General features: G+C 40.0%; 1 protein-coding gene across 1 annotated transcript in view; it reads left to right on the plus strand.

Annotated features, from left to right (window-relative positions):
* vwdel (von Willebrand factor D and EGF domains-like) overlaps positions 1 to 13,254 on the plus strand; it is a 105,753-nt gene extending 92,499 nt beyond the window's left edge. Inside the window, 10 exon segments of the mRNA XM_042346975.1 lie at positions 601 to 696; positions 1,643 to 1,738; positions 2,399 to 2,494; positions 3,968 to 4,063; positions 6,125 to 6,220; positions 7,405 to 7,500; positions 10,483 to 10,578; positions 11,134 to 11,229; positions 12,331 to 12,428; positions 13,082 to 13,254. Coding sequence (XP_042202909.1) covers positions 601 to 696; positions 1,643 to 1,738; positions 2,399 to 2,494; positions 3,968 to 4,063; positions 6,125 to 6,220; positions 7,405 to 7,500; positions 10,483 to 10,578; positions 11,134 to 11,229; positions 12,331 to 12,428; positions 13,082 to 13,102 — 887 coding nt within the window. The 3' untranslated portion in view covers positions 13,103 to 13,254.
* Positions 13,255 to 13,957: the final 703 nt, after the last annotated feature.

A 13,957-nucleotide genomic window follows, 5' to 3' on the forward strand; every position in this document is an offset into this window, starting at 1 on the left:
GATGGGAGTTTGTAATTCATTCTATCAGATTTTATTACTGTGAAGAGTGCATAGTTCTCAACAACATTGCAGTCATTATGTCAAACTAGCAGAAGTATATGGATCAATTAATTCAAAGATTAGTACAGTTATAAATTAGATATAAAGTTCTCTCTAGTCAACCGCCAAAATGCAACCTACCAGCAACCACAAAAGCACTGCATATGTACCAGTGCCTTTTCCCATTTTCCACACTAGCTGTGCTTGTTCTCTCTGGGTGAGTTTACCAAATTTAAGGCTAGCTATTGCTAAGCTTGGGCAGTTTTTTGCTGTGGACTTGCACCCATTAGGATCTGGCTTGAGGATGCAAACACAATTCATGTAGGACCTGTGCAACCGTCAGAGCAAGATTTGAACACAGGTGATAGTGTTAAGTGTGGTTACTTAACTATGCCTTCCTATCTGGTGTATACTGTTGGATAATTCTCTGCCCAGCAGTAACCAGGTTTGTGTAAGGTCAGTAAAATTATGGCGAATTATGTTTCTAATTATGCTCGCGCAATTCAAGGTCATCAAAAATATTGCACTCTGTTAACATATATTCTTCTCATCCCTCCACAGCAATGTGCCGATACCCCTGTGGAAGGAACATGCAATGTTCAGCACCAAATACTTGTCGCTGTAAGCCTGGCTACACTGGATACAACTGTCAAACTGGTAAATAAGCAGTGAGCATTTGGTGATGTGAACCAATGTTTTAGGATTACTTGTGGTTGAGAACTGACTTTTCGAATTAGTGAATAATTTTGCTAAACCCTTTATTGAATTACATCTGCCCCACCCATCCCTCGTTTAGGAGCATCAGACAGACGGAAAGTATGTTGAATGATCAAAAGCGGTAAGATAGCAGCAAAGATATAAATATATTCCATCTTCATTCTCATGAGGTGCTGTATAGAAATGTAAAGCACTTTGAGCCGATGGCCTACATGAAAGGTCCTATATAGTGGAATAATGACGGAGCTTTGGTGAAACTATTGAGAAATTTGTAAACAACCGAAAAACACTAAGCTTTTGGAAAGCTCTTGTTCCACAGCCTTTTTCCCATATATATTAATATGCTTAATTCCCAAGTATTGATTTAGAGCACTTTTAAATACCCGCAATTAATTCTGTATCTGCAGCTTCTGGACATGATTTAATTCCACATCCTCACAGCTTTTTTTAATGAAGGAATGTTTCTAAATTCACTTTTGACCAGTTGAGCTCCAGTTCCAAGATTACACCATCTTGTGTTGTTCACCCTCCGGCAAAAATGGGGTGCAAAGCGATGCAACTCGTCTACCTTGTTAATTCCCTTTATCACTATAAATCCTCAATCAGATCACCTCTTATCCTCCTCATTTATAGGGAATATAACCAATCACCATAGATAAGTCCCTTCACCGAACATGGCATCTTGGTGAATATTGCTGGACAGTCACCAAAGCCATTGTTTCCTTCTTGAGGTGAGACACCCAACACTAAGCACAGTGCTCCAGATGAGTTCTGATCAGTGTTCTGTATATTTCCAGCAGTGCTTCCTTTGAGCTTTTAGGCCATACATTTTGTGATTTAATTTTGATATTTTGCTAATTGTTTTTATTGTTTCACTTCTGCACAGCCATATGTCGTCCTGACTGTAAAAACCGGGGGAAGTGTGTGACGCCCAATGTTTGTGAATGCCTACTTGGATATGGAGGACCAACGTGTGATGAAGGTAACTTAGGTCTCACACCACAGAGGTGGGAAAGTTACTGGATGGTGGCACATTTCATTTTGTACCTGTAAACATTTAATTACCTGAGTTTAGCTGATTCAAATTCTACCAAGCAGGAGCTTTTTGAGAATTAAGGATCAATTATTGATTCTCTATCCCCCAGCAGATCGAATTCAAGATCCTTTTTATTACCTTCAAATCCCTCAATGCTCTCACCCTGTTTACCTCCACGACTTGCTTCAACCCTACCAACCCGGCTGCTCAATTCATTTAGCAAACCCCAGCCTATCCTCCCACCATTGGTGACCAGGCCTTCAGCCATTCTGTCCCCATTCTCTGGAACATCATCCTAGAATCCCCCTGATTTGCCCAGATAAAATTGCCTGTTCACTTCAAGGGTATTTGTGGGACATTGCTGTAAATTGGCGTCACTCTCAGCTACAAATACAGTCACTACACTTCATAATAAATCCTGTGAAATGCTTTGAGATGTTTCGACGATGAAATATCAATTACAAAAATTACCTACACCCAGCTTGGGTGTATACCCAGCCAGTATTGTTAAGTGCTTTAGGATGTCCTGCCGACTTGAAAGGCGCTATCTGATTGTACTGTCTTCTATTAGTAATAGTACATGTAAAAGAGGTTCTTCTGTTGCAGCTCACTGTGAACCAGAGTGTCAACATGGAGGAACCTGCTTGGCTAGAAATCTCTGCACCTGTCCATATGGGTTTGTGGGCCCACGATGTGAAACAAGTAAGAAAATCCTATTATAATGCGTGAAACATTCAAATGATTTATTATAATACACACATGGTGGCAACTATCTGCGTAAATTTATGGGTGAGCAAGACTGATTTTCTGATTAGTGTGAGACAAGTTCCCTTTTAAAAGGTCAGTACATTCTCTGACCAGTAGGCAATAAGATATATGTGTCTTTAGGATTTGTATATTTTCCACAGAGAATTACCCACATCACGTTTTCATGGAGGAAACACAAGCCAGTAAATTGTGGGTTTGCTCATGTATGAGATAAAACTCCACTTGGGTTTAGATTTACTCTATTCCTGTAACATTTTAGAGTGCCCAGAGTTTGGTAATTCTTAAATATAGCCTTAATTTTCAAGCTGGTTCTCTTTTTTAAAAAAATTACGGAAACCTAATTTGAAGGTTAAGACTGAATCAACACTTTGCCAAACATTTTGGAAGCTCAAAAATGCTTCATTAATAGGAGTAAATCTCGACACAGGGGGAATTACTCCCATTGATTTCCTGATATAACCTTCTGAAAGAGAGCCACTGAACACAGTGAGGTCAGTCCTCACAGACGGAAGGGAAAATGGAGACTGAATCAACACATGATTGAGTTGATTCATCAACAAATGTTGTGCGCAATTGTTTTTTTCCACAAAACACACAGTCACTACACTTTACAGTGTATCCTTTGAAGCACTTTGAGACGTATTAAAGACTTGATAAGGTGCAATATCAAATGAAAGTATTATTATTATGACATGGCCACAACATATACGGTCACTACACGTTACAGTATATCCTGTGAGATGCTTTGAGATGTCCTCCTGAAGTGAAAGACATTACATCAAATCCAAGGATTAATTTTTAATCTCCAAACCCATTCCTACCCTTGGAAATTGACTGCATCAATCAATGTACTTGTAAGAGTTCAATTAAACAGTAATGTGAGCATATCTATGCCAAATTGTTCTTTTGTATGAATTGTTGTCAATCCGGATTTAACCTCCATTAGATATAAATACATGTAGAGGTTTTTTTGAGCAAAATAAATGAGATCCAAACTTTGTTTTAAAATAAATAATCTGTCAATATATGAAATGCAAAACCAGGTAAGAATGCCTGCTGTAATATTAACTGTTAACTTAATTTGTCTTTAAATCTCAACTAAAACCATACCTCTTTCTCCCGCTCCCACACATCTTTTGCTGGGCATCCAACCGTGTATTTCTGAAGCACTCCCAAGTTATTATCCTATGCCATATACCGTAAATGCAACTTATTGTTGAAACCCCATCTGATCAATGTTACAAGTGAAACAAAACAAGACAGTGAAGCTGCACATTTGATTTATTGCCACTCTGGGACACTACCAAAGTGCTCTGAGGCACTACCTTGCGTGAGGGGGCGCTATATAAATGCAAGTTGTTGTTGTCGTCGTTGACTCATCTTTCATTTACCTCCATACCCCTGCAGTGGTCTGCAATAGGCACTGTGAAAATGGAGGAGAATGTGTCTCTCCCGATGTCTGTAAGTGCAGATCTGGCTGGTACGGCCCGACGTGCAACACAGGTAAATAGGATTTTTCTTATTCATAAAATCCCACATCAAAACATCAGACTCAATTGTTCTGTTTTCTTGTCAAGTCTCTCTTTTCTTTAAACATCCCCATGTAGTTTGTGATTTACTGAAAGCTGCCTCCAGAACGGACTGGAGATCGATGAATTCAAAACCAAGATAACACCCACCGCACCTGTTTCCCTGATGAAAATAATGATATCATTGATAATAATGATCATATGAGCCAACAATGAGATGTAAAGTAGTCAATAGCCACTATCAGGCTTGGGAGTGAACTTTCCCCTCCCTTTTCATCCTGACCTTCCTCCCATCTTACCCACCCATCTTCCCCATTTGACTTTTCCACAACTATCACTGGAGATATTATTACGTGCCAAGATTTGGACGCCACTTTGTGGAACCAACTACAGATAGATATTAATTTTCAAGAGTATTTACTTTATTTGAAAATGATAAATATAATTTATTTCCATAAAGCAATAATTTACCTCCATACCCCTGTAGTGCTCTGCAATAGGCCCTGTGAAAAACAAGGAGAATGAGTCTCTCCAGATGTCTGTAAGTGCAGATCTGGCAAGTAAGGCTTTCTTTCACTAAGGCTTGTATAAACATTGCATTCCCTGCCAAAGTCCTGGAACGCATTGTTGCAGGTCAACTTCGGTCACACCTCACCCTCCACTCCCGCCTCAAGCACCTGCAGTCTGGTTTTTGCCCTGCCCACAGCACCGAGACAGCGCTTATCAAAGTCACAAACAACATTCTCGCTATCTGTGACCAGGCCTCCCTCTGCCTCCTCGGCCTCCTGGATTGCTCTGCTGTGCTTAACACAGTTGACCATGCCATCCTCCTTCATCAGCTCTCCTCCCTCATCTACCTTAGCGAGACCGCACTAGCATGGTTCAAGTCCTACTTAACCAACTGCCCCCATTTAATCTCTGCAAATGGTTTCTCCTCCCGCCCCTGTCCAGTCACATGCGGGGTACCCCAGGGCTCCATCCTTGGCCCTCTTCGTTTCCTTATCTATATGCTCGCTCTGGGCGATGTCATCTGCAGACACGGGGTAAATTTCCATTTATATACAGATGACACAGAAAGCTACTTTGCCTTCTCCAGTACCAAGTCCGCCAATATCCTATCAGCTTGTCTGGCAGAGATCAAGGCCTGGATGAGTGTACACTTCCTGCAGCTGAATATGGACAAGACGGAAGCCCTACTCCTTGGCTCCCATCAATGTCTTCACTCCTGCGGATCTAAACTCCTCAATTTCCCCTGGGCTCTCCCTCAGACTCAGTGAACCAGTGCGCAATCCAGGCGTCCAGTTCAACCCCCAATGGTCCTTCCTCCCCCACATCCGATCACTGATCAAAACCGCTTTCTTCCACCTCCGCCACATTGCCCGCCTCCGACCGTACCTTACCCCAAATGCACCCGAAACTCTCGTGCACCCGTTTGTCACCTCCCGTTTGGATTACTCCAACACACTTCTCGCCGGTCTCCCCAGCTCCACCATTCACAAGATTCAGCTCATTCAAAACTCTGCTGCCACATACTGACCCAGACTAAACTCCGTACCCTCATCTCACCAGTTCTGGCCAGGCTCCACTGGCTCCCTGTCACCAAACAGATTGACTTCCAGATCCTCACATCCATTCATTCCCTGGCACCTTCCTCCCTCTCCAACCTTCTCACTCCCCAATCCAGCATCTGGCACCTCCGCTCGACTGGCACTGGCCTCCTGCTCGTCCCTCGCACCCTGCGCCCAACCATCAGAGATCGTGCTTTCAGCCACTACCCCCCCAAAATTCTGGAACACTCTTCCTCCATCCCACCACCTTGCACTGTATCTCCCCTCTTTCTATATAAGTGCAAGTTGTTGTTGTATTCCTTCTTCTTTCTTCCCACCCTTCAAACCCTTCTTCTTTCTTCCCACCCTTCAAACCTTAGCTAAACTATGTGTCCATCCATTTTTCAAGTTGCTTTCAAATCATCTGCATATGTTCTTACTGCTCAGATTTTTCATTCTATCATTTTCTTGTGTCTGAAAATACACAGCTGTGTGCAGCCCAGTGTGCCTAAATGGTGGAACGTGTATCAGACCCAATATCTGCCTGTGTCCTAATGGATTTTTTGGATCACAATGCCAGAACGGTAAGATTTTATTTAACTATTTCTAACTGAAGCCAAGTTGCCAAGAACACAAAAATGTTTGTGATACAAAACATCTAAAAATTAACAGCTATAAGGACAGTTACGTATACATTAGTTCTCATAACTAAACTCTGAGGGCATCCCACCATGCTACCTGAATCTAGATTTATTCAATTAACGTAGCACTTTGGAGAATCCAGAAATGGCAAATTCTTAACTTCAGGCTTCATTTCTGTAAATTCTTGTATGAACAATAAAAGGCCAATTTCAAAGATAAGACTGAATTTAACAATTTGATATTCTTGAACGATCATCAGAAAAAGCATCTTGCAATATAGACTCCATTTTCAGTATAGAATCTCCTGTATGTCTTGCCGACTTGCAAGTAAGTCCTTGGCTCTGACTCTTCAAGATGATCTTGCAGGCAAAGTGTCAGCAGTGGCATGAGGCGTTACTTGTAGAGATTTCCCTGCTGAAAGCTGAGCATTTTTAACCTTGTAATAATTACATAAAACAAAGATATAAGTTGTTTCACAAAATGTGTGGGTCATTACTTTATTGTACCCACTTCACCAATAAATCCAGTTATTGATTCATCTCCTGAAATAACAAAACCCTCGATAGACATTGTTTTAGTCAGATTGTTGGCCTGCACACCAGCAAAAACTAATTTCTCTTTTCGAATAAAGCACACGATTTTTAACCTGAACAAGAAGATGGGAACTTATTTCAATGTCCTTCCAAAGATGGCACCTCCGACAATGCAGAACTCCTCCAGCACTGTAATGGAGTGTCAGCCTGGACTGTGAATTCAAAGTCGAGATATTGGCCTTGAACCCACAATCTTCTGACTCAGAGGTGAAAATGTGACTGAATGAGCCAATGAGCTTGACACCTGAACTGAACAATAGATATGAGAGTTGGGTCAGTCTGCAGGTTGACCAGTCAATAGAAAGGAAGGGGAACAAAAGGTCAGTTGTTTCCTTTAGGATCTAACCTAGACATCAGGTCCTGATTAGAATGTATGCAGTGGCATGTGCCTTTGGCCACACTTTTGGCAGTGTTTAACTTTCAGGATGAGGCACATTTTTCAGGGCTTGTGGAAGTGGAGGTGTACTTAGCTAAATCACAAATCAACCATGAAGTCAGCTTCAAAATTAAATAAACCGTTTTGTTTTTTTTAGCAATTTGCAGTCCTCCTTGCAAGAATGGCGGTCACTGTATGAGGAACAACGTCTGCTCCTGTCCAGATGGTTACATCGGGAAAAGATGCCAGAAAAGTAAAGCTCTTGTTAAAGTATCAATCCATTCAGTTGATTAACCTTGCCTCTGACCTCATTTATTTTAATCTGCACTATAATAGCACTAAGGCTTTTAAAATAAGTCCATATCCAAAATGGGTTTGTGTCAGTGCGGTTGCAAAATTTAAACAGAGAACATCTGGAGTGAAGCAAAAAGCTAAAGTCACTCGTTGCAAACCAGTTCTGTAACTAAAGCAAATACAAGTAGTAAAAAAATGTTTCAGTCTATTCAGAATTAAATTATGTATTTTAAAATATTAGTACAGTTCCCTAATTTTCTAACAAAATTGCAGATTATATTTTATTCAGTTATTTTACCTCGTGATTTATTGTAATTGTCAACATAGAGCCCGTTTTTTAGCAATAATAATAATCCTTGCATTTGATATAGCGCTTTTCACGTCAGGAGGACGTCCCAAAGCGCTTCGCAGAACACACTGTAAAGTGAATTGACTGTATATTTGTGGGCGAACGCGGCAGCCAATTGCACACAGCAATGTCCCACAAACAGTCGTAGATTGAAAATGACCAATTTATTATTGTTTTGTTTTGGAGGGATTATTATTAGGCTCTGTGTGGAGTAAGGAAACTTGCCCAAGGTTTCTCCCTCTGCCTGGAATTGAACTCAGGTCTCTCACTTGCAAAGCGAGTACTCTAACCACTGAGCTACAGGACTCCACAGTAGATATGCAAAGTATATACATTATATACATATGCAAAGTAGATACATTAAGATAAGATGTATGAAGGTAACTTCAGGTTAAAATCATCTTTTAAGAAGGGGAGATCTGAAAAAGAGAAATACTCAAGGGTATGGGAAAAGGCAGGGGAGTGGAACTAGATTGCTTTTCAAATAGCCAGTGCAGGCACAGTGGGCTAAATGGCCTCCATCAGTGCTGTAAATTTCCACATGTTAAATGGAAAGATATCAAACAATATCAATGCAAACTTTACTTACACTTGCAAAAAAATTGATTTATTGCTAATAGTGGTCAGTGGTATAAAAGCTCTTTGTCGAGGGAGGAAATGAAGTCTCTGTAAACCCGCTGGTTTATTTGATGTTGAGCAAGATCATAAGATTTATCCAGATGAAGAAGGCCCTTTGGCCTATCTGATCTCAACACTTCAGAACACCCACAGAACCGTCCCTCCATCACTGCGTCAAACTGCTTTTTAAATGAAAGCGTATAAAAATCCTATTTAAAAGGGATGTTTAATGGCTAATTTATAAATAAAACACGGTTAGGAGTCAATTGAGTCAAACATAAGGTGATAATACTTGTTGATTAACAGTGCATTATTTACCCCACCTGCCGAGAAGGTCCCAGGTTCAGTCCTCAGTTTGTGCTGTAGGAGTTGTTTGAATAGAATCCCCAAATAAGATCATAGAATTCCCTAATAAGAAAATTAGGAATGTGTGGTGCAGAACCAAGGTCTGCACTTCCAGAGTTGAGATCCCATGGGTCAACATGACATGCCTCTGGTTAGTGTAAGGAGCCCCCAATCAGTTTCCTTATTAAAGAATCCCATTAGAAATTGCTGCATATTAGACCCCAGAGTGTGAGTTGTACCAAACTGCACAGCATTTCCTCTATTAGTGAAATAACTGAAACCGCAGAACTGAGCTCTAAAATCCAACATTCCTGATGAAATGCTGCAGTTGATGTAATTGCAAATTCAGTATATGTGCAACATTTGTGCAACATTCCCCTGGGCAGGAACTTATAGTAATTGAGCCTTTGGGCTAAATAAGCTATTGTATATTACAAAAAAAGAGAAAATGGTTACTGGGAAACTTTGTAATAACGTGGTTGGCTAGGTCCGGTATCTCACGGACACGATATGTGAGCCCCCAAAATGGCCAACTTCTGGGTCATCAGGTCACTGCCTGTACATTGCACCCATGCATAGAACGTGCTATTGAAGTTACATCCTTAATGAAGTGACACAACAATAAGGATTTTACAGGTGAGGAAATGCATTATTCTCTGGTAGTAGATTTATAGTTCTAAGATCCGTACATTAATGAAACATGGAAAATCTTTTGTCTTGTCCTCCAAATTCCTGGAGAAGTTTCTGCCACTGGGCTGATATGTTAGACTGTGACAAATATTGAGGTCCTGCAATCAAATGGCACAGTTTCCTTACTCCACACGCCTAATAATAATCCCTCCAAAACAAAAAACAATAATAAATTGGTCATTTTCAATCTACGACTGTTTGTGGGACATTGCTGTGCACACTTGGCTGCCGCGTTTGCCCACAAATATACAGTCAATTCATTTTACAGTGTGTTCTGTGAAGCGCTTTGGGACGTCCTCCTGACGTGAAAAGCACTATATCAAATGCAAGGATTATTATTATTATTATGGTTTGAACTGACACACTTCTGTGTCACAGCAATGGAAATGAGTCTTATTTATCTGCATTTCACATGGACATGCAGAGATATTCAGCAGCACGTCAAAACACGATAAGCCTGAAATTCCACTGTAATTTCCACTGTAAGACCTTAATCTCATAAACTTTAAAATCATGTAGAATTGTGCAAAAAAAAAACTTTTAATGTGAAAATCTGAGCGATTAAAAAAAAAATGGTTTTGCAAATTGATGTTATATTTACAATTTCTCCAAAATTCTACCCAAGCTTAAATGTTCAGGCAAAAAAGGTTCTTACAGATGAAGGCTGGGTGAAATTTCAGGCCTCAGATTTGTAACAAGAAGGTGTGAATAATTGCCACTCTTTACAGTAATTGCCCCTTACCTCAACCATGGGAACTCCTGCACCATTAAGGTTTGATCAGTGGGGAGCAACTATGTGATGCACATCCAGTTACTATTTGCATCTTCATGTTATGGATATGGCATACTCTCCCCAACGATGCTATTTAACCTTTTACATCAAAACTTGTGGTGTTCAACTGTGACTCCTGGATGATAGTGTCTTTTCTCTTGTTAAAGGCATCTGTGATCCAATGTGTATGAATGGAGGAAAGTGTGTGGGTCCCAATATCTGTTCATGCCTGTCAGGATGGAGAGGGAAAAGATGCCACATACGTAAGTATCTTTCATGTAGTTTGTATTTTTGTTGTGTATTTTGGTTGATTATTTGGTGGAATGCAGGCAGCACCAATGGAACAAAGGATGTGGCTTGTTTTAAATGTTGCACATCTTATTGTACTTCTTATTAGAATTTGATGGAAATCAAATTGAAGCATGTAGTGATAAAGTCCAAGCTGACCCTTCATTGTAGTGGTGGGAACGTGCTGCGTGGTTGGAGGTGCCATCATTTGGATGAGACATTAAACCGAGATCCTGTCTGACTGTTCAGGTGGACGTTAAAGATCCAATTGCACTACACGAAAAGAGAAGGGAGTTTCTCCTGTTATCCTGGCCACCAGCCCCCAAATAAAATTGGTCATTCACTTCATAACTGCTTGTGGATCAATGCTATATGCAAATTGGCTGCCCCGGATTCACCTGGAAAAAGATATATTCACAACACCTGACAGTATATTCTATGAAGCGCTTTCTGACGTTTTCCCGACTTGAAAAGCCAATCTCAAATGTAAGCGTTATTATTAAATGTCTCTTTGTGTTGTATCAACTTAGCTGTTTGTCTGGAGAAGTGCAAGAATGGGGGAGAATGTATAGGACCCAGCACTTGTCATTGTGCTCCAGGCTGGGAAGGATTACAGTGTCAAATCTGTAAGTTTTTTTTTACATACACAGTGTATTTCTAAACTCATAGCATTTCTTCTGATTATCTACTGGTAAATTGGGATTCGATTGATAAAATAAATGTGCTGTTTAAACTGTCCCTTTCTTGCTTTCCGTTCCTCGAGTCCAATTGTAAGATAGAATTTAAAATCTTGGGCTAAAAGATCATGTGTATAATATTTTTTCTTCCTGCTACTGTATCAGCATTGCAGAATGGGGATTGTCTCCCCATGGCAATAGCCAATGTTTTAATCCATTTTGGGGCACTCATTTGGGGGCTGTGATTTGCCCTGAAATCTGAAAATCCATCCAGGCTATCCTGCAAGACTATTTTGTTGTAAGATTGTTCAGGATAATGGAAAATTCTTAAATTTAGTTTCAATTTAGAAGCCTTTTATTGTAAAAAATAACAGATTCCATTTTAAGACTGAAATTAAAATAGTTTTACAAAATAAGACCAGGTGGAATTTCAGGTTGTAATATTCAGAGGAGACACTATGAAAGTTGGCAATGGTCAGTTACAATGGAGAGACTTTCGGGAGATTTCATTGAAACATTCAAGTTCATAAGGGTATAGATAAATTGAATAACCTCAATATAGTGGAACACCTTTGATCAGCCTGCCAATTAACTGCATGTCTGTTTAACTGCGCCCATGTGGAACTTGGCTATAAGGTTGCAAGGTACTGTGTGTGAGGTTGCAAGCTTGGTTTCCAAGTATGGATGATCTAACATTGCGAGCCTAACAAACTTGCACGCAACTTCTGATTTCTACAGCAACAATATTTTTTCGTGTAAGGAAAGTAAGCGTTTAGAATTATTTTTAGTCCATAGTTTAGAAATATAAAGAGGGAGGAGGGAGAAAGGAAGTTAGCGAGACACTCAGGTAGGTGAGAGATGCACAGACAGCAAGAAATTCAAAGTAAGAGAGAAGCAGACAGGTAGAGAGACACACAGAGATAAAGAGAGAAACAATAAAAGCAAGATAAAAGGGAAACAGTGAGATAGAGAGTAACAACATTTCAGTGTTTAGGATTTTTGAATGGATGTACTAATTGGATGTCCAATGTGCTTCTGTTATGTCCACAGCTGTATGCCGACAGAAATGCCTGTATGGTGGCAAATGTATTCTTCCAAATGTCTGTTCCTGTCGTCCAGGATATTCTGGCTTTATTTGTGGCAAAAAGGTGAGATCCTGTTTTTCTAACATCTCATTAATTTTTATTGTGGACTCTTGATTCCCTTAAATCTAACCACTTATTTTATCTGAAAATCTAACCCCTTATTAAATCTTCACACTCCCCATAATTCATATTGTGCAGTGAAAATCTCATCAAATAGTCTCCTACTTCCCTTTCTACGTGCAAATGTCAGGATGGTTTTCATTTTGTGTGGCTATGTATAACAATTTGTACACAGCAATATAATCATCTATAAACCCCTTGATTTTTATTTTTATGACTGAGCTTCCAGCCACCATGCCCTTATTCTCTTGAACTCTTCCAAAACCACCTTCCCTCACTACTTCACTCTCCTCTTTCACAATTTCCCAGGAACACGTCTCTACTCCTGTGCCTTTCATCAGCATCTTTAAATCTCTCATTTGCCTGCTCAGTGTGTACCACATAATATAACACTGTCTCACAGCATTTGGTTGCAGTAGAGGGGGAAACACTTTGGGACACATCTGAATAGGTGTAAGTTGTACATAAATATAAATTGTTGTTGTTCACCAGGCTTTGTTGTGGCTGTTCGTGCTAAAGCCTAGATGGTGCCCAGAAACGCATTAAAAAGTAATAATTTCTTCCTCCCCCCCTTCCCCTACATCTCCCCAATACAGGTATCAATTAGACTGGGCTAATGCAGTATCACTAACAAGGAGGAGTGGTGCAATGCTGAAGTTGGTTGTAAGAGAGCCAGAATTGGTTTTGCTCAATTAAAAANGACTGCAAACATCAAAGAGTGGACTGCATTAAACTAAAGAATTAAAACCATGGGGTTTTGATCAAAACCACATCCAGACTTTCAATTGAGTATCACAAAATGGTGTTCTTCAGTTGTTATAGTAATGTAACGTGCTTGCAGTTTCAACAGAATTATACAAAGTACTGTGAAGATTAAGAATGTAATGTTTTTGTCTCTTTCTGTAGTTTTACTTCACAGTGAAATGGGCCTCACAGGCCGCAATGTACAGTCACTCATGGTCCAATTAAATTAGAAAAACACCTTTTGTTGATGAAATGTTCTCGTAATGTTCACCTGCTGCAGAACTGCCAACTTTATTTCAATTTCTCTTATGGTGTCTCTTTAGTTTTGCAATTGCATTTAATCCAAAATCGGAATTCTGCATCAATAATTATTTCCAGGTTCAAATTGATTCACTGAAATCTGCCCTAATGATTTTGCAGCCAAATGCACATGTGCTCAAAAAAGATTTTGTCTGTCACTAAGACTGTAAATTGGACTGATTTGTATGGATTAGGATTAACTCAACTTGATACTGGTTGAGGTGATACATTTGACCTCAGTATTCCTGGACTGTGGAGGGTACATGCCCATCTAGTTTGTGATTTGAAATTTTAATCCCAATGCCTCCCCTTTCACCTTACCCTTCAATACCTTTGCTGCGAATTCTTTCTCTCTTTTAAACATCCCTATTGATTCTGCCTCTAAAGCTTTCTGGGGCAGAGAATTCCACATCTTCACATCCCTGTGT

The sequence above is a fragment of the Callorhinchus milii genome, unplaced genomic scaffold, assembly GCF_018977255.1.
Source record: "Callorhinchus milii isolate IMCB2004 unplaced genomic scaffold, IMCB_Cmil_1.0 Scaffold2, whole genome shotgun sequence".
Lineage (NCBI taxonomy): Eukaryota > Metazoa > Chordata > Chondrichthyes > Chimaeriformes > Callorhinchidae > Callorhinchus > Callorhinchus milii.